This window comes from Moschus berezovskii, chromosome 13 (assembly GCF_049115385.1).
Source record: "Moschus berezovskii isolate FMDL1 chromosome 13, NW_MosBer_1.0, whole genome shotgun sequence".
Taxonomy (NCBI): Eukaryota; Metazoa; Chordata; class Mammalia; order Artiodactyla; family Moschidae; genus Moschus; species Moschus berezovskii.
In genome coordinates this window covers 75,817,845-75,839,519 of record NC_142472.1, presented here as the reverse complement: position 1 = coordinate 75,839,519, position 21,675 = coordinate 75,817,845, and the positions used below count along the sequence as shown (strand labels likewise).

At 42.4% G+C, this 21,675-nt stretch overlaps 2 protein-coding genes across 2 annotated transcripts in view; both read right to left on the bottom strand.

Annotated features, from left to right (window-relative positions):
- Positions 1–8,231, bottom strand: part of LOC129556220 (kelch repeat and BTB domain-containing protein 6) — an 81,335-nt gene extending 73,104 nt beyond the window's left edge. The window contains exon 1 of the mRNA XM_088842788.1: positions 3,061–8,231. The gene's annotated coding sequence lies outside the window, so the exon portion shown is untranslated. The remainder of the gene's footprint in view (positions 1–3,060) is intronic.
- Positions 8,232–11,946: 3,715 nt separating this feature from the next.
- KBTBD7 (kelch repeat and BTB domain containing 7) lies at positions 11,947–14,526 on the bottom strand. The gene has a single exon (XM_055426023.2). The coding sequence runs from the start codon at positions 14,218–14,220 to the stop codon at positions 12,178–12,180; it is 2,043 nt and encodes a 680-aa protein (XP_055281998.1). The 5' UTR covers positions 14,221–14,526; the 3' UTR covers positions 11,947–12,177.
- Positions 14,527–21,675: the final 7,149 nt, after the last annotated feature.

Genomic DNA, 21,675 nt, shown 5'->3' with positions numbered 1-21,675 from the left:
AGCTATCTGAAACACGGCCTCCCAGGCTACAGTCCTTAGTAAGACCCCTAACTCATAACTTTGAAGTTGCGCGTTTTTCTTCAGTTGACAGAGGGATGGGTGGAGGGCATGGTAAGAAAATCACAAGGCTCACTGTTCTTACCAATATTCAGCTGTTTTACTTGAACAAACACTTCTCGGAATGCTGCAAGCCTTTAATTTCCAGAGTTCTTCTAGTAAGTTTATTTTGAGAGTTTTTGCTGTGTTCTCATTGCTTTTATGGAGAATCAGATTTTGGGGTCGGGTGAGATTGTTACTAAACCATTTGGAATGCAACCCACTCCAGTATTCTTGCCTGGAAAATTCCATGCACAGAGGAGCCTGGCGGGCTACAGTCCATGGGGTCGCAAAGAGTCGGATATGACTGAGCTACTGAGCACACGCGCGCGCGCACACACACACACACACACACACACACACACACTCTCCCTGAAATGAATCACTGACACACAAGATAACTTGAATAAATCTCAAGAGAATTATACTGAGTGGAAAAAAATGACCTCAAAAGGTTACATATCATATGATTTCATTTAGGTACCATTCTTTAAGTTAAAAAATTATACAGATGGATTACAGGCTCTGGATGGAAAAGGTCAGAGAAATGAGGAGAGAAAAAGTTGTGGTTATAAAAGTGTAGTACAAGGGATATTTGCAATAAAACAGTTTTGTATCTTAATTGCACTTGTAGTCTAATTTCATGAATTAAATATACACACACAAATGCATGCATATAAAAGTAGTGTTAGCTGAAAACTGGGTTCACCTCTTGTAGGTGTCAAATCAAAAGACAGAACCAAGCACACAAAGATCAGGAGGAGTGAAACCAAGCAGGACCCTGCGGGGCTCCTGGGCATAAAGCTTTTCTCTGTCCTTGTTTCTTGCTTGTAGGAGACAGGTTTCGGACTCGGTAACCTTCCCTGAGTTCCAAAGGGCAGATTCAAATAGTTGCTAATCAGAGAAGAGAGGGGATGTAGAGACCAGGAAGGAGCAGTTCAGCAACAACAGCGTAGCCTTGGGACAGGGTCCTCTGCCTCAAGGATATGCATAGCAATATCTTTGAGCTCTTCTGAAGAACTAAAGCCCCGATAAATGAAGATGTTAACTACTTGACTAAGCATTCTTCATCCCAGAGAAAAGGTTACAGTTTAAGAACCTGCAGAACCACAGAAGCTCATCAGGAGACCACCTGAGGCCAGATTAAAGGACTGCAGGCCCTGCACTGCAGGTTGACCCTTATATCAGCAACCTCCCCATCACCTGGAACCATTGCTATAAAACTCTCCACTAAATCCTCCTGGATTGGGATACACAATTTTGAGAGCATGTGTCCCCTTTGCCTGGCAAAGCAGTAAAGATATTCGACTTCACCCAAAACTGTCTCCGAGGTTTGATTCAGCACCAGTGCACAGAGGTCAAGCTTTCGGCATCAGAAGGAAGAATTTATTACTTGCAGCAAGTAAGGAGAACACGGGATCCTTCCCAAAGCAGTATCTCCCTCAACAGAAGGTTGGGGGAATTTTTAAGCTAACGGTACATGCATATTCATGAAGGGGCTTGGGCAGTCAACAGAGTAGAGTGTTTACTTGATTGAAGTTTAGTTGAGGGTCAGAAAAGACCCATCATCACCCTTAGGTTCCAGTTATCTGGTGGTTGAGTGCTTCAGGCTGATCTTTACCATTGAAATAGTACTGAGAGTCTTCACCAAAGATACATTATTTTAGCTATTGTTACCTCTTTTGCCTAATAACAGTTGCTTGCTTCTGCATTCTTTCCTCCCCTTAAGATCATTAATTACTGAGACCTGTTCAAAGTCGAGCATTGTGGCCAGGTTTGGATCATAAAATGGCTTAAGCCAAAAACAACCTCTAATCTGTCAAGAAAGCCATGCCTGATTCTCTTTCTCCAGGGAACTCCCGCCCTTAGGCTACAAGTGGTAATATATGAACGTCAATGATTTGGATCAGTGTCAGTTTCTTGGTTGTGAAACAGTGCGCCTCAGACTGGGGCTTGAACCCATGCACTGGGATTTGAAGCCAACCTATACCTTAATTGGGAATGAACCCACAGTCTTTTAATTAGAATCACTCACCTAGTGGACTACCAGTGATAAAGAACCCACCTGCCTATGCAGGAGACATAAGAGATGCAGGTTCTATCCCTGGGTCAGGAAGATCCCCTGAAGTAAGAAATGGCAACCTGCTCCAGTATTCTCGCCTGGAGAATCCCATGGACAGAGGAGCCTGGCAGGCTACAGTCCATGGGGTCACAAAGAGTCGGACACAACTGAGGCTACTTAGCACACATGTACCTAGTGCCGACTTACTGAGGCTCAGGTTTTGTGTCTCAGCGCGGAATGAATTCAACCAGAGGTAAAGTGACAGGCAAGTAGTAGGTTTATTAATATATTTGTGAGAGATGCAAGCAAGCAGGCAAGAGAGCTCTCCCCCAAGAATTAAGTGGGCTACAATTGTATAATCAAAGGAAAGTGGGGGAGGAGGGAAAGACTTTTCTTTGAGTAGAAATCAGGCTTACATCACTAGACCCTCCTTCACATCAGGTAGGAGAGTGTCTGACCCTACAAGGTCAAACTAGGATTACCACGGTGCTTATCCAAATCAGTAGAACAGTAGTAACCCTTTTCTTTCACCTAATGACCTGGGACGTATCTCGTGCTTTTATTTATGGCTTCATAGTTAAGCAAGTATATGAGGAATATACATACTTAGAGGAATTTAGAGAAATTACACATTTAGAGGAATTCTTGTTTTAGAGATATTAGTTCATCAAAAAGATGCTAACAGTTACCTCAGTTTTATCTTATAAAAAAGGCTATGGATTAGTGAATTCCCTAGCAGTCCAGTAGTTAGAATTCCATGTTTTCATTGCCAAGGGCATGGGTATGACCCCTGGTTAGGGAACTAAGATTCCACTGGCAAGGCAAAGAAAGAAAGAAAAGGAAATGCAGTATTGTTGACTATAGTCACTGTAATGTACATTAGATCCCCAGAATTTATTCACCTTCTAGTTGCAACTTTGTACCCATTCAGTTCAGTTCAGTTGCTCAGTCGTGTCTGACTCTTTGTGACCCCATGAACCGCAGCACTCCAGGCCTCCCTGTTCATCACCAACTCCTGGAGTCCACCCAAACCCATGTCCATTGAGTCGGTGATGCCATCCAACCATCTCATCCTCTGTTGTCCCCTTCTCCTCCTGCCCTCAATCTTTCCCAGCATCAGGGTCTTTCCAAATGAGTCAGCTCTTCGCATTAGGTGGCCAAAGTATTGGAGTTTCAGCTTTAGCATCAGTCCTTCCAATGAACACCCAGGACTGATCTCCTTTAGGATGGACTGGTTGGATCTCCTTGCAGTCCAAGGGACCTCAAGAGTCTTCTCCAATACCACAGTTCAAAAGCACCAATTCTTCGGTGCTCAGCTAGTCCAACTCTCACATCCATACATGACCACTGGAAAAACCATAGTCTTGACTAGACAGACCTTTGTTGATAAAGTAATGTCTCTGCTTTTTAATATACTGTCTAGTTTGGTCATAACTTTCCTTCCAAGGAGTAAGCGTCTTTTAATTTCATGGCTGCAGTCACCATCTGCTGTGATTTTGAAACCCAGAAAAATAAAGTCAGCCACTGTTTCCACTGTTTCCCCATCTATTTCCCATGAAGTGATGGGACCAGATGCCATGATCTTCGTTTTCTGAATGTTGAGCTTTAAGCCAACTTTTTCACTCTCCTCTTTCACTTTCATCAAGAGGCTTTTGAGTTCCTCTTCACTTTCTGCCATAAGGATAGTGTCATCTGCATATCTGAGGTTATTGATATTTCTCCTGGCAGTCTTGATTCCAGCTTGTGCTTCTTCCAGCCCAGCGTTCCTCATGATGTACTCTGCATATAAGTTAAATAAGCAGGGTGACAATATACAACCTTGACGTACTCTTTTTCCTATTTGGAACCAGTCTATTGTTCCATGTCCAGTTCTAACTGTTGCTTCCTGACCTGCATACAGGTTTCTCAAGAGGCAGGTCAGGTGGTCTGGTGATTCCCATCTCTTGAAGAATTTTCCACAGTTTATTGTGATCCACACAAAACAAAGGTTTTGGCATAGTCAATAAAGCAGAAATAGATGTTTTTCTGGAACTCTCTTGCTCTTTTGATGATCCAACAGATGTTGGCAATTTGATCTCTGGTTCCTCTGCCTTTTCTAAATATTCAGCATTATATGGAATTTAACTTTTGATTGTGAATTTACTATAGAAGGAGGGTTAGGGAGATTTGAAATGACCATCAGAGTAACAAAGCTCACATGTTGTGAATTGTCTACACTTAAATACAGGAAGCCTGGTACATCTATATTAAAATCTATTCGTTTTTTCATCTATTTAATAACAGAAGCCCTGAGTTTTAGCTGGACATAAACTATTCATCTAATGATATTTCTCAGGTAAACATGTGGCTGGATATGGTGATCTGATGAAATTCTCACCCGTGGAAAAATGGCAAAAGTGGTGTAAAAGTGCTTTAAAAAGGAATTTTTTGCTCTCCATCTCCTCTCTTTGCCCATCCCTGCAGGCTGCAACATAGATGTAACCCTGGCGGGTGTGCTTTGTCCGTGAGAATGAAGACAACTCACTCATTAGGAGCTGTGGGGACAGTGCTGAAGGAACCCAGGCTCATGAAGAACCTCAGTGGGCCAGAACCACCCTGCCAACACTTCACAGCTCACTTCTGAGCTGAATGGAGAGAATCCAGTCTCTGCCTTACACCTTAGGGCCTCTTTTGTATAGAAGTTTGGCCTGTACCCTCACATGATCTGCAAGCCGGAAGCTTAGGAAATAGCCTGATGTCCTTCCTTTCTCAGCTCCCTCACCTCTAAAAGCACACTTACAGATACCTCAGTCTCTGTTACGCCTGACCACTTCTCATCAAGCCCACAATTGCGCTAGGAGACAGCACTGAGCAGTCCTGAAGAGAGATCTTAGTTCCCTGCCCAGGAACTGAATCTGGGTTAGGTGTGTGTGCTCAGCAATCCCAAGGACTGTACCCCACCAGGTTCCTCTATTCATGGAATTTTCCAGGCAATAATACTGGAGTACATTGTCATTTTCTACTCCAGGGGATCTTCCCAACCCAGGGATCGAACCCTTGTTTCTTAAGCAGATTCTTTACCACTGCGCCACCTGGGAAGCCTGGATGCAAATGATGAATCCTAGCCACCAGATTACAGGCTAGAAGCTAGAAGCAAAGTGGCCCTGGCTCTTTACCCTATTTGAAAATAATAATGTTTCAAGGAGGCAAAAACTGTAATAGGTAAAAGTTTATTATTAGAGACAGCATAACATCTGGGAGAGTACACAGAGAAATAGCTTATTTAAGACAGAACTAGGAAGAAATACACACCCAGAGAGAAAAGGTATGGGAGTCCTCTCTAATGAGGAGCACGGCAAGTCAGAAAGTAGGGAGAGATACACACCTGGAGAGGAACGCAGGCATCCTGAGTGAGGAGGAACAGAGTCACTCAGAAACTAGGCAGAGACACACACCCAGAGAGGAGAGAAAGTCCTGAGTGAAGGATGCAGTAGTCAGAAGGCAGTCTCAGTCACTTCTATAGGACAGTTCTTCTGGGTCTTTGTTTACATTTGGCCAATTATCTAGTTTCTTTCTCCGCACCTCACTTGTCCTTGGACCCTACCCAAGATGCATGAGCAACTATTTGCTAAGATGGATAGTGGGTGCCTGTCCACACTTATTATGGGGTGGGACTCTCTCCCTTTTCAACCCCCAAGCAGCCTTTCTGCACATGTGCAGGTAGGGAAGTTTTCCTTGATCTCAGGAGTGGGCACTGTCTCTCTTTACTTTAGCAGTGCTCAGCTCTTGCCACTAGCTTTGTGCCTGGAGTGTCTGGGGGAGAACGAAGCTTGACTTTTACTCCACCTGACAAACACCGGCTGTCTGGCCCGGCAGCCCCTGTGTCCCCTACCTCAGTTTCACCGTCTGGACTCCATCTGCCTTCCTGTAACCGGTCTTGCCCCCTCTGCCTTGCACTGTCAATACCTCCAGGAGAGGACTCTTGACAAAACAGATTCAACTGTCAAGTCTCTACTTAAAAATTCTCAATTTTTAATTCTCAACCCTCCAACGTAGGGGGTGCAGGTTCAATCACTTGTTGGGGAGCTAAGACCCCACATGCCTTGAGGCCCAAAACCCAAAAATGTAGAACAGAAACAATATTGTGACAAATTCAATACAGACTTTAAAAATGATCCACATAAAATAAATCTTTAAAAACCCTCTAAACTACAGGGTCTCTGTTGAACAAACCACACATAGATCCCTAACTAAAGTATAAAGTGAGAGGAAAACATGGCCCCATGATACCTTCTCTGTGCAAAGAAAGCCATAAGGATATTGAGACTAGATCAGGCAGTGCCTTGAAGTGACAGCCACTGCTATTTGCTAATTTCCCCAGAATTAAGGGATAGTTTGCCACCTCTCCCCACTCCCAGGGTTGTTAAAGAAAACTCTTGAGAGTCCCTTGGACAGCAAGGAGATCAAGCCAGTCAACCCTAAAAGAAACCAGTCCTGAATATTCATTGGAAGGACTGATGCTGAAGGTGAAGCTCCAGTACTTTGGCCACCTGATGGGAAGAAATGACTCATTGGAAAAGACCCTGATGCTGGGAAAGATTGAGGGCAGGAGGAGAAGTGGGTAATAGAGGATGAGATGGTTGGATGGCATCACCGACTCAATTGGCATGAGTTTGAGCAAGCTCTGGGAGTTGGTGATGGACAGAGAGGCCTGGCGTGCTGCAGTCCATGGGGTCACAAAGAGTCGGACCCGACTGAGTGACTGAACTGAAGATATGGTGGTTCTGAGCAGCTAAAATTGCTTTGGAAAATGTAAAAGGTTCATTCTGTCATAGAGAGGTGATTGCTCACAGACTAGAACAATTTCTGAGAAAATATGCCTCAGAAAAGGAGGGGGAACGGTATGCAACAATATTGTTCCTACACCCTGTGTCTTGGACAGTGTGGAGTTCACAAGGTTAAATAAGTGAAGAACAGGAGCTGGTAGAACAGACCTTGGTGACAAAATGGTCCAGAGTTAAGGAGAGGGCACACAACAATACTGTGGCCACCTGATGGGAAGAACTCATTTGAAAAGTTCGTGATGCTGGGAAAGATGGAAGGTGGGAGAAGGGGACGACAGAGGATGAGATGGTTGCATGGCATCACCGACTCAATAGACATGGGTTTGGGTAAACTCTGGGAGTTGGTGATGGACAGGGAGGCCTGGCAAGCTGCAGTCCATGGGGTCGCAAAGAGTCGGATAAGACTGAGTGACTCGACTGAACTGAACTGATACAATGTATTGTCTATCTGGTACTGGAAGACTTGGCAGCTTCTGTGAACACTATATCTTGTTTTGCTTTGTTATAATTTTTGTTTCTTTGTATACATTTATCAATCTCTATGGTTCTAAAAAAGTTTATCAGTAAACGCTCTTAGAATTGCTAGTTAGCCATATTTTATATAAACAAATTTGCCTCCTATACATTCCTGCTCTATCATATTTGCTATAATAAATATTCTTTTAATGTTATGATGAAAAGATTCTGACACTCTTAAGCACATATTGGAGAGGTCAAATGAGAGGACTGAGTAAAGTAAAACAGCCAAGAAGTAAGCAATAGATTTTAGGATTTCAAAGACAAGTTAACTTTCTTTTCAAGTTTAGGGGACTGACATAGAACTGCAAACTTTTTATATTTCCAATTCACGAACATTAAAAAAATTTCAATTAAATGCTTTTAGTTTACAACTTACCCATTATTTGGGCTTCCCTGATGGCTCAGAGGTTAAAGTGTCTGCCTGCAATGCAGGAGAACTGGGTTCGATCCCTGGGTCGGGAAGATCCCCTGGAAGAAGAAATGGCAACCCACTCCAGTACTCTTGCCTGAAGAATCCCATGGACGGAGGAGCCTGGTAGGCTACAGTCCACGGGTTCACAAAGAGTTGGATACGACTGAGCTACTTCACTTTCACTTTACCCATTGTTTTATCTATTTTCCTCATTTCAGCACAAATTGATGAAAGTGACATCAGGCAAAATACTGGTTTCTAGTTTAATGAGCTGCTGCTGCTGCTGCTAAGTCACTTCAGTCGTGTCCGACTCTGTGTGACCCCATAGACGGCAGCCCACCAGGCTCCCCCGTCCCTGGGATTCTCCAGGCAAGAACACTGGAGTGGGTTGCCAAGCAGTGAATAGCAAATTTATATTTTTAAATGATACCTTAAATAAATTCCTTATGGGTGGATGCCCTTTCCAAGCACCTGTTTACCTGGTCATTATGAGATAAAGAACTCTTGTAATTTAGATACCTAATAAACAGCTGTGATATCAAGTTTGAAATACCTGGAAACTATAATTTACTTTGAACCCTAATATATATACAGCCTTCCTAGACAATAATCCCTGGACTTCCCTGGTGGTTCAGATGGTAAAGCGTCTGCCTACAATGAGGGAGACCTGGGTTTGATCCCTGGGTGGGTTGGGAAGATCCCCTGGAGAAGGAAATGGCAACCCACTCCAGTACTCTTGCCTGAAAAATCCCACAGACGGAGGAGCCTGGCAGGTTACAGTCCATGGGGTCTCAAAGAGACTTCACTTTCTTTCACTTTAGACAATAATCATATCACATGTCAAAGGTTTCATATGCATTAGCTCATCTGACCCATTTCTTTAAGTCACTTACATTTAGTTACTTAACTGTTCTCAGGCGTAACATCATGAGGAAATCTGAAATTCACCGAGTGTCAATTTTGTCTTTGTTCTGATACTCAGATCCCTTTCAGATGGAAAATGCATATGATTTCTTTAAGCTCTATTTTATTAATGCCCTTCCCCCTCACAAACATTTGAGCAATATGTCTCTTGCAAAATGTGAATTCCTTTTTTGTAGAAGTGTTCTTGGGACTGTTACAGTGTTCTTACTCTGAGTGTGCAAATGAACTGCAGAAATATCTAACACCTTTGAAATTATGAAAACATAAACATGTACATTTTTCTGGGGAATGGGTCAAAAGATTTCATCAGATTATCAATAAGATCAAGGTATGAAACAGGGTAAAAAAAAAACCACACAAAACACTGCTCAACCAGATATAGAAGGAAATTATAATTTAAATTTAATCCTAAACCCAAATTGTTTACTAAATTAGTCCCTTTTTTTTGTCCTTTTGAAAAATACCAATGCTAACCATTTGAATATTTAAATTATTTGAAATAATTTGGGTTCTCTGAGCTTTTCAGGTACAGGCAGATAGATATGAAAAATAAGATCATTCTTAAGTTTTACAAACAGTAATCCTGCAAATGACACTCTGTGTCGATTAATTGTAAAACTGAGACAAAGGAGCTTTCCTGTGATGAAGGGATTTCAACACTGCTCTGCTAGTTGTGTCACTATGTAAGCAAGGGTTTTGTACATTTAGCACAAACTAAATCAAGAGGTCAGAAGGCCTGGGGTTCTAGTGCCAGTTTTATTTGTAACTAACCATGTACAAATCACTTATCTATTAAAAAAAAAAAAAAAGGTTAACATCTATCCTTAATTCACAAACATATTATGAAACCAAAATCCTAAGAAAAGCTCTCTGTAAACCAATATTTTACTACTAATTAGCTTATACCTAACTCAGAGGATGAGAACGACACATGAGAGAATGTCTCTTATCAGTTGGTTGCATACCTTAATTCTGTAGATGGAAAATGTGGTTGTGAACAGCTTGTTTCTATTTTGATCTTACAGAACAAAAAACTATCAACAAGAAGTTACTGGTGAAGAAAAGTTGGCCAAAAAATACAATTAAGACAGAGCTTTCCATGTTAAGAGCAGTGCTTGTTGACATCCCTCTATGGAACAAAAACTAGAGCACCGTTTGCTGTTTTGAAGGAGCATATGCTGCTAGAGAAGACAATGGCAAGCCGGAGAAGGCAATGGCAAGCCACTCCAGTACTCTTGCCTAGAAAATCCCATGGATGGAGGAGCCTGGTAGGCTGCAGTCCGTGGGGTCGCTAAGGGCCGGACACGACTGAGCGACTTCACTTTCACTTTTCACTTTCACACATTGGAGAAGGAAATGGCAACCCACTCCAGTGTTCTTGGCTGGAGAATCCCAGGGACGGGGGACCCTGGTGGGCTTCTGTCTATGGGGTCACACAGAGTCGGACACGACTGAAGTGACGCAGCAGCAGCATGCTGCTAGAGTAAGAATCTCATTTCACTAAATAATGTCAGACAGGAACCTCCTGTAGATTCTTCAGTGGCCCATCAAAATCGCTAAGAAAACATTTGTGTGTTTGGCTTTTTTAAACCACTATCTCTCTCCCTCCCTTTTCTTAGTTTGAAAATTCTGTTCTCCAGAATACTCCTCAGTACCCTGCCTGGGCGAAAACTAATGTCAGCATTTGGTCACTAGAGAATAAATATAGAAGAGAAATTAGTATGTTATTGAACAACGGTCCAAGAAGATAAACTGAGTATAAAAAAATTTATAGACCATAAGCATTTGTACATATACACTACTTATCATGTATTTGTATTGTGACAACCATACCTATTAACAGACCCTCAAAAAGTAAGCACCTATATGTTCTCACATTTAACAGTATCAAATTTGTGCAACTTAAGTCTCTATTTCTAGGTCTTCCCTTATTATGGTGATATAAAACGAAAAACACAAAAATCAGACTGGCGCATGGTTCACAGAGAAATATAGGAGAGATACAAATAAATAAAATAACCAGGTACACCACTGCTTAGGGAAGTATTTTAGAGGAAACATACTCTCACTTTTGGCCCCAAATGTCATCATCCACTTATGTTATTTGTCAACTTTTAATATAAAAATACCTTCAAGCTGATAATCATTTACAGTGACTTACAAAACTGACAGAAAATTTCAATGCTACGTAAAACAATTTTATACACAGCTTAAAATTTTAAAGTTCTCTTCTGGCACTTGATTTTAGAGTTGATAGACACAATAACTACTACTGATCTCAATAAAATACTGTTTTTAGCTTATATATATCTTCAAAGCCATATCACCACACAAAAATCACTTCCTGCCAAAGAATTCTCTAAGACAAACACCAGAACTATACAGCCAAAATGTTGTAGAAAAGCATATAAACTTTTTAAGACAAGGCATGACCAATGGATTAAAACTTTACATTACCCAATCACGCGTCCAGTGAAAAAAACAACTGTTCCTCTGATTCAGTGAAACATGTATCAGGTATAGATGAAGTTTTCTATTGTTTTTGGTTTAGAAGGGTCTAAATAGTGTTACTACCAGAATGGATGCTTTTTAAGACAGAAAAATGGTCACATTTAGCAAGTACACATTTTATATTCCAAAAATAAAAAGGAAAAAAATTTTTAAGACAGTGGAATCCTGATTTTTTTCTTACTTTCTGAGTGCTTAAGACCATTCTGTCCATTATCAAAATGAAATCACTCTTTAATAACCTTAATTATATATCCAATTGTTTTTCTTTGCAGAAGAGTAGAAAATCAAATCTTAACAAACTATATTAAATTTAGAAGACTAAAAACTGACTATGTGAGAATTTGGGAACTCTACTACTTTCATTATTCAGAAGGAAGATATAAATTTTTGAAACCCTGTCAACAATTTCTAGTCCAATTTTCTACACAAAAATGAAAAAACTAACTTTTCCCCGACAACACTAAATAGAATTTAAAAATGAACAAAGACTAAATTAGATAATCAAAATATAAACCGTGTAATTAATGAAAACAATTCACTAGGGCAACAAATTCTTGAACACAGAAAAAAACCAGCAAGCATTCTAATCAATTACATGGTTCTTTTTTTTTTTTTTTGCATATTTTAATCTCGACTTTCAGCACAGTAAATTATTATATAGCTGATTTCATGGACTGTTCACATTTTGTAACATTACATTAGCAATTCAAACATTACCCTTTCTAAACCAAATCTGCAATCCTAAAGTTTTCTTTTTTCCCCAGAAAAGGAAAGGACATCTTTTTAAGATATATTCATAGCAATAGAAACATCTTAGTATTTCAAAATATTTACAAAGAACCCTGCTGATCCTGTGCATTTCGCTGAGGGGCTACCTGTACCCAGACTTCATCATCAGAAAAAGAACTTGAACTTCCTGACTCAGAGTCCAGCTCACTGAACCCATCTAAGTCCCATTCAGTGCTAGACTCACTCCGTGCATCATCTTCCTCAGTGATGAAACTCTGACCAGGTTCAAGGCAGGAAGGATACACACGAGCACAGAGGCAAATAAAGCCAGAGTCAAACTGCAGAAGACCTAACATGGTCCCTACATTAATCCACTGGTCTTCCCTTGTATCATATTCATACACAGTTACCCGGTTTTTTTTCCATTGAGGGGTTGTAGAAGTGATGAGGAGCAACTTTTGGCCATGATTGACAATCTGGTAGTTGTGGGTCTCCGAGTCCAGGGGAATATTACTAATACGCCTCCATTCTCCCCTGGCTGGGTTATACACCTTCATGACTGGGATGTCACAGATGCAATAGATCTCATCATTGAAGACACAGGCTTCCTGAAAGTCACTCCGTTTAAGAGAAGCACAGTTCAGCCACATATTATGGCTAGGATCATAGCAGAGCATGCGCTTACTGTTCACAGCATAAAGATAGTTCTGAACCACTATGAGTTCAAAAGAATAGAAGGAATGTGGTACAGGAGCCACTAAGGCCCACTGGTTCCTCTGAACACTGTAGCACTCCACTTCCTTTAATTTCACTCCAGTAATGGGGTCCCGCCCACCCAGGATGTAGATGTAGCCATTGAGGTATGCCACATCCATGCCCTCCCGGCAGAGCAGGCGGTCAGCAAGCTGCTGCCAACTATTCTGGGCTGGTTTATACACCCAGAGATCCTTCCTGGGCTGGGCAGCCAGATAGATGTCATGGTCTGGAGAGACACAGACAGCTGAAGAGGTGACAGTCTTAGTGTGAGCCAAACTGGTCAAAGGCGATGGCATTGTGTAAATGTCCCCCGAGTATGGGTCATAGCACAGAAAGGGATCTCTGGGATGGCCAAAGAAGATCACCATCTCCTTGGCACACATACCCAGCCTCTGGGGTGGATTTTCTGCTATGGACACAACAGAGCTACTGCCGCTGCTCTCTGGCTTGGGCACCAGAGACTTGCACAACATGTCACCATACCGCATCTGCAGGGCCCCTTCAACAAGGTCCAGACAGTACTTCTTCACAATGGGCTTGGTCAGCAGCTCTTCCACGTAGCCCCGATCTTCGTCAGAGAAGTGGGTCCAGCGGACACACTTGAAGACTTCTGCAGAGCTGGGACCCCGCTCCTTGGGAGCCGCCTCCAACCACTGCACCGCCACGTGACACACGGTCCGCTCACTCTCGATGTTGAGGCTGTCCAGGCGCAGGACAGCTAGCAGCTGGGCCAGGGTCAGATCTGCCAGGGACTCTTCCCTAATCGAACCCATGCGGCTGAGCTGCTTGAAGTTGTGGGCTATAAACGACTGGGCCTGTGACCGCAGCTTGTGATGGTCGAAGGCGTCGGCGAACTTGAGGATGGCCGTGCAGTTGGCCAGGTCAAGGCGGCGGGCAAGGAAGGAGGCGCAGGCTTCCCGCACGTACTCCAGCTGCAGCATGTCGGAGGCCGCGTAAAGGCGCTGCACGTTGGCCTCACTTAATGACACGCGACCGGTGTAGCAGTAATCCACCAGCACCTCGAAGGACTCGGCGTCCACGTCGTGCATGGTCACGTTCGTCTGATGGCTCTCGTACATGCCGCCGGTGAACATGCTCTTGAAGTAGGGACACGCGGCCGCCAGCACGTTACGGTTGCAGGAAAAAAGGCGGCCCGTGCCGGGCCCGCTGCCGGGGGTGACCACCTCGATGGTCACATCGCAGAGCAGCCGCGCGTCGTAGAAAGACTTGAGCTGGGCCAGCAGGGCTGCAGAATGGCCCGTGTCCTTCAGCTCCTCCGGGCCCGTGAAAAAAGCCGAAACCGAGGGCTTGGAAATCCTCTTGGGACGCCTCCCGCCGCGGGGACTGGCGAGGCGGCGAGAGCGCGGAGCTTCTTCCCGGGACTGCATGGTGGAGAGGGCGGCGGGGAGCGAAGGACGAGAACCGGACTCTGGCGCCTCCTCGCTCTATTTTCGCTGACGCCGAGACCGCTATGTCCCTGAAAAGACTGCCGCGCTGATTTAAGTCAGCCCTGCTTCGCGGTGCCGCCTCCCTTTATCGCGTAGACAGTGCCTGACTCACCCGGTTCCAGTTCCACGCCCTTTCTCCGCCTCAGCTCGCCCTCACAGGACCTACAAACTGGAACCAAGCGATCCGCCACCGCCGCGCTGGCAATACCGGTAGGCGCCCAGGAGAACTACGGCTCCCAGGTTGCCGTTCGCGCCTCGAGGCATGTCGGGACCCCGCGGCTTAGGCTGCCTCACAGGAGCCGCTGTGCATGTTGGGATCAGTAGTTCCAGTAATATCGCGAGGCTTCTCGGGGTCTACTGCTTTAACAGAATCAGCAAGCGTTTATTCCAAATTTGATGGTTTAGAGCTGTGGGTTTGAAGTCTAGAGTGGAAGTCCCGTTTTAATATTCATTAGTTGTGTAACTTTACTGTCAGAACTTTTCCCTGTCTGGAAATTGGGGATAATAGTATTTCATAGGATTCTGGGAGAATGGAATGATCTAACTTTCACAGGACATAGGATGCTTCAATAAATACTTGTTGATTAGATTAATAATTGTTTACACTGTGACTAAAATACAAATATTGAGTAATTGTTGGCTTTTCATTTCTAATTTATGAAAAATGAGGCATCCACTTATTCGAAACCATGAGCAATTTCTACAAAGAAAACTTTCAGTGTTTACTGTTGCTTCTTTTCAAAGGTTCTGAAGAGTATGACAGTATTTTCAGTACTAAATGATATGCAGGTTCACTAGGATATCTTAGACAAAAATGAGGTCCTAGAGAACAGCATGGTCTTACATGGGCAAATCAGGCACTTTCACAGATAGGTTGACTTCTAGCCTAATCAACACTTCATCAACTAGGGAGCAAAATTATTTTCATAACTTCTTAATAAGACAGTTACTCATATTTCTTCTTCCGCATCCTTTCCAAAAATCAGTTGAAGATTCTATAATTGTCTTTACTAAGAAGTTCCAAAGAAGAGTTCTAAATTAAAATATTTAAACAAACATACCTTGTATTGTAAAAAGCCCAAGATCCTCAAAACATGGTATTCATACATGCTTACACATTCCTTGAAATAATATAGTAGTTTATGCTGTACAAAAGGGTTTATATATGACAGATCAACATTTAAATATTCAAAATCAAGTGCCTAGATTTTTTTTAAAGTTAAGTTTGGGGTTAAGGTTAGAGAACTTTTATTTAAAAACCAGTCTTCTCCTGCTGCTAGTTTGCCTGCCATGTGTTACCATAACCTAGTGAATTAAACCTTTAGTATTAGTACACGAATAGGTGAATAACACACAAAAGAAGAACTCTTAGTCAAACTGTCTTTCTTTTCTGATTAACTGATGAGGGTCTAATGGAAATACTCCAGGATAGAGATATTAAACTAAGATGGGCTCTGGGCCCAAATGTCTCTTCTACACCTTCCTTGGGTGTCTTTCAGGTACACCAAAGAGAATTAAGTTATTAGTAACAACGATTGCTTTCCCTCCTGCACTAACACCAGCTGGGAAAAAAACAAAACTTTTAATGTCTATAAAATATACTTTACATAAAGGTTACCATTTTAACAATTTTTAAATTTTTCATTGCTTTGGCATTAAGTATATTGACCTTGTTTTGCCACTATCACTCCCACCCAACTGTTTATAGCTTGCAAAACTGCAGCTTTGTACCCATTCGTAACATCTCTGTCTTCCTCCCTAAAATCCCTGGTAACTACCATTCTACTCAGGTCTCTGAATTTGACTACTCTGTGTGCTCAGTAAGTAAAAATAAAAAAACAAACGAACAAGATTCCAGCTTTGCCCATCAAAAAGCAGTGAAAAACAAAATAAAAATGCAAGTCGGAGACTAGGAAAAACTATCTGTAATACATATTATACTCAATAAACATATGAAAAGCTGTTCAACATTCAATGTTGTTCATCATCAGATGAATGCAAATTAAAGTCCCAATGAGAAAACATTGCACACCCACTAGAATGACTAAACTTAAGCTCAATAATATTAAGAATAAGGATCAACAATACTAAGCAACAAAAACATTGTATGTAGGGCGATTATCCTTCAATTAAAACTTTTTTTTAAAAGGTCAACAATTTAAATGTTGGTGATAATAGGGAGCCATTGGAACCCTCATATATTAATACTATGACTATAAATTGATATATCCACATTTAAAACCTGTTCGGTAGTTTCTTTGAATGTTAAATGCCCAACAGTTTCACACCTATGCATCTGCCCAAGAGAAATTAAAACACGTCTACAGAGACTTGTGCAGGGGTTCCCTGGTGGCTCAGTGGTAAAGAATCCACCTGCCAATGTGGGAGACATGAGTTCGATCCCTGCACATGCAGCAAAGCAACTAAGCCCATGTGCCACAACTACTGAGCCTGTGCTCTAGAGCCCAGGAGCCACAACTACTGAAGTCCAAGTGCCCGAGAGCCCGTGCTCTGCAACAAGAGAAGTCTGAGCACCCAACTAGAGAGCAGCCTCCACTTGCTGAAACTAGAAAAGCCCACTCAGCACAAAGACCCAGCACAGCCAAAAATACATAAATGAAGTTTTTTTTTTTAAAAAAAGACTTGTCCAAGGATGTTCATAGAAGCTTTATCCATAATAGTCAAAACTGGGAATAATCCAAATATGCATCAATAGAATGAAAGAAATGAATTGTGGTATATTCATATACAGCAATATTACTCAGAAATAAAAAGAAACAATCTTTGATACCTGTAATTGTAAATTGAATATCAAAAATTTGAACAGAAGAAACTAGATATACAGGAAGTATATGCTCTATGACCATTTATGTGAAGTTCCAGAACACTGAAAATAAGTTCTGATGAATCAAAATCATGAAAGAGGCAGCCACTGTTGGGAGAGTGGGTGGACGTAACAGATTGCTCGGTTGATTGGAAAGGAACACAAAGAAACTTTCAGGGGTGAGGGAAATGTTCTCTTCTTGATTGTGCTGGTAGTTGCACAGGTGAATGAAACTGTCCAAAATAACTCAATTGTAAATACAATTATTACAAAATGAATACAGCCATGTAGCTTTCATTCAGGCCTGGAAATAGAACATTACCAGCACCCTAGAAGCTCCACCCCTGCCAATGCGCGTTTCCTAATCACTGTTGCCACCCAACACTAGAGACAAATGATTTTAAAAACAATTTCTTTGTACTAGTTTGGTGATCCTAGGTCCCTTGACTCAATTTCAAACTATCTCTAAGGTTTGTTTGTTTATTTATTTTAATATTTGGTTGGGCCAGGTCTTAGTTGCAGGATGTGGAATCCAATTCCTTGTATGAGTGGGTGCACAGTTGCTCAGTCGTGTCCGACTCTTTGCAACCTTATGGACTGCATGTACTCTGCCAGGTTCCTGTGTCCATGGCAAGAATACTGGAGTGGGTTGCCATTTCCTCCTCCAGGGGGGTCTTCCCCACCCAGGAATCAAACCGGTGTCTCCTATATTGGCAGGTAGGGTCTTTACCACTGAGTCACCTGGGAAGCCCCCTGGTTCTCTGACCAGCGCTCAAACCCCAGCCGCTTGCATTAGGAGTACGGAGTCTTAGCCAGTGAAACAGCAGGGAAGTTCCAAAATGTACTTTTTAAATAAAGTTTGTTACTCCTTGCTGTTTTAAAGGTGTTGATTATACGAGGCAATGAACTTTGGCTTTCCAGACTGTTTTACAAGAACCCTGATTTATCTTTGGCTTAAAGACCTAGCAAGAGATGAAGGAGACACTGGTTCGATCCCTAGGTCAGGAAGATCCCCTGGAGGAGGGCATAGTTAAAGGTTCATTCCTAATATTTTTCTACTTACAGTTAAAAATGTTAAGTTTACCTTCATAGTTTGGGGACTAAAGTTCTATCTGCATAATGTAGGATTGTGGTTTAACTCAATCTCATTGTCTGAAATAAAGTATAGAATAACTGAAAGTATTCATTAATTAAACAGATGTCCTCAGTTCAGTTCAGTTCAGTCGCTCGGTCGTGTCTGACTCTTTGCGACCCCATGAATCACAGCAGGCCAGGCCTCCCTGTCCATCACCAACTCCCGGAGTTCACTCAAACTCATGTCCATCGAGTCGGTGATGCCATCCAGCCATCTCATTCTCTATTGTCCCCGTCTCCTCCCATCCCCAATCCCTCCCAGCATCAGAGTATTTTCCAGTGAGTCAACTCGTCGCATGAGGTGGCCAGAGTATTGGAGTTTCAGCTTTAGCATCAGTCCTTCCCATGAAAACCCAGGATTGATCTCCTTTAGAATGGACTGGTTGGATCTCCTTGCAGTCCAAGGGACTCTCAAGAGTCTTCTCCAGCACCACAGTTCAAAAGCATCAATTCTTCAGCCATCAGCTTGCATCACAGTCCAATTCTCACATCCATACATGACCACGGGAAAAACCATAGCCTTGACTAGACGGACCTTGGTTGGCAAAGTAATGTCTCTGCTTTTTAATATGCTATCTAGGTTGGTCATAACTCTCCTTCCAAGGAGTAAGCATCTTTTAATTTCCGGGCTACAATCAGCATCTGCAGTGATTTTGGAGCCCAAAACAATAAAGTCTGACTCTGTTTCCACTGTTTCCCCATCTATTTCCCATGAAGTGATGATGGGACCAGATGCCATGATCTTCGTTTTCTGAATGTTGAGCTTCAAGCCAACCTTTTCACTCTCCTCTTTCACTTTCATCAAGAGGCCTTTGAGTTCCTCTTCACTTTCTGCCATAAGGGTGGTGTCAGCTGCATATCTGAAGTTATTGATATTTCTCCCGGCAATCTTGATTCCAGCTTGTGCTTCTTCCAGCCCAGCGTTCCTCATGATGTACTCTGCATATAAGTTAAATAAGCAGGGTGACAATATACAACCTTGACGTACTCCTTTTCCTATTTGGAACCAGTCTGTTGTTCCATGTCCAGTTCTAACTGTTGCTTCCTGACCTGCATACAGGTTTCTCAAGAGGCAGGTCAGGTGGTCTGGGATTCCCATCTCTTTCAGAATTTTCCACACTTTATTGTGATCCACACAGTCAAAGGCTTTGGCATAGTCAATGAAGCAGAAATAGATGTTTTTCTGGAACTCTCTTGCTTTCTCCATGATCCAGCGGATGTTGACAATTTGATCTCTGGTGCCTCTGCCTTTTCTAAAACCTGCTTGAACATCTGGAAGTTCATGGTTCACATATTGCTGAAGCCTGGCTTGGAGAATTTTGAGCATGACTTTACTAGCGTGTGAGATGAGTGCAATTGTGCGGTAGTTTGAGCATTCTTTGGCATTCCCTTTCTTTGGGATTGGAATGAAGACTGATCTTTTCCAGTCCTGTGGCCACTGCTGAATTTTCCAAATTTGCTGGCATATTGAGTGCAGCACTTTCACAGCATCATCTTTCAGGATTTGAAATAGCTCAATTGGAATTCCATCACCTCCACTAGCTTTGTTTGTAGTGATGCTCTCTAAGGCCCACTTGACTTCACATTCCAAGATGTCTGGTTCCAGGTGAGTGATACCGCCATCGTGATTATCTTAGTTGTGAAGATCTTTTTTGTACAGTTCTTCTGTGTATTCTTGCCACCTCTTCTTAATATCTTCTGCTTCTGTTAGGTCCTTACCATTTCTGTCCTTTATCGAGCCCATCTTTGCATGAAATATTCCCTTGATATCTCTAATTTTCTTGAAAAGATCTCTTGTTTTTCCTATTCTGTTGTTTTCCTCTATTTCTTTGCATTGATCGCTGAGGAAGGCTTTCTCTTCTCTCCTTGCTATTCTTTGGAACTCTGCATTCAGATGCTTATATCTTTCCTTTTCTCATTTGCTTTTCACTTCTCTTCTTTTCACAGCTATTTGTAAGGCCTCCCCAGACAGCCATTTTGCTTTTTTGCATTTCTTTTCCATGGGGATGGTCTTGATCCCTGTGTCCTGTACAATGTCACGAACTTCTGTCCAGAGTTCATCAGGCACTCTATCAATCAGATCTAGTCCCTTAAATCTATTTCTCACTTCCATTGTATAATCATAAGGGATTTGATTTAGGTCATATCTGAATGCTCTAGTGGTTTGCCCTACTTTCTTCAATTTATGTCTGAATTTGGCAATAAGGAGTTCGTGATCTGAGCCACAATCAGCTCCTGGTCTTGTTTTTGCTAACTGTATAGAGTTTCTCCATCTTTGGCTGCAAAGAATATAATCAATCTGATTTCGGTGTTGACCATCTGGTGATGTCCATGTGTAGAGTCTTCTCTTGTGTTGTTGGAAGAGGGTGTTCGCTATGACCAGTGCGTTCTCTTGGCAAAACTCTATTAGCCTTTGCCCTGCTTCATTCCGTGCTCCAAGGCCAAATTTGCCTGTTACTCCAGGTGTTTCTTGACATCCTACTTTTGCATTCCAGTCCCCTATAATGAAAAGGACATCTTTTTTGGGTGTTAGTTCTAAAAGGTCTTGTAGGTCTTCATAGAACCGTTCAACTTCGGCTTCTTCAGCATTACTGGTTGGGGCATAGACTTGGATTACTGTAATATTGAATGGTTTGCCTTGGAAACGAACAGAAATCATTCTGTTGTTTTTAAGATTGCATCCAAGTACTGCATTTCGGACTCTTTTGTTGACCATGATGGCTTCTCCATTTCTTCTAAGGGATTCCTGCCCACAGTAGTAGATATAATGGTCATCCGAGTTAAATTCACCCATTCCAGTCCATTTTAATTCACTGATTCCTAGAATGTCTATGTTCACTCTTGCCATCTCCTGTTTGACCACTTCCAATTTGCCTTGATTCATGGACCTAACATTCCAGGTTCCTATGCAATATTGCTCTTTACAGCATCGGACCTTGCTTCTATCACCAGTCACGTCCACAACTGGGTATTTGTTTCGCTTTGGCTCCATCCCTTCATTCTTTCTGGAGTTATTTCTCCACTGAGCTCCAGTAGCATACTGGGCACCTACCGACCTGGGGAATTCCTCATTCAGTATCCTATCATTTTGTCTTTTCATACTGTTCATGGGGTTCTCAAGGCAAGTATACTGAAGTGGTTTGCCATTCCCTTCTCCAGTGGACCACATTCTGTCAGACCTCTCCACCATGACCTGTCCGTCTTGGGTGGCCCCACATGGCATGGTTTAGTTTCATTGAGTTAGACAGGGCTGTGGTCCATATGATCAGATCAACTAGTTTTTTGTGATTATGATTTCAGTGTGTCTGCCCTCTAATGCCCCCTCCTAATACCTACCGTCTTATTTGGGTTTCACTTACCTTGGTTGTGGAAAATCTCTTCACAGCCGCTACAGCAAAGTGCAGCCGCTGTACCTTACCTTGGACGAGGGGTATCTC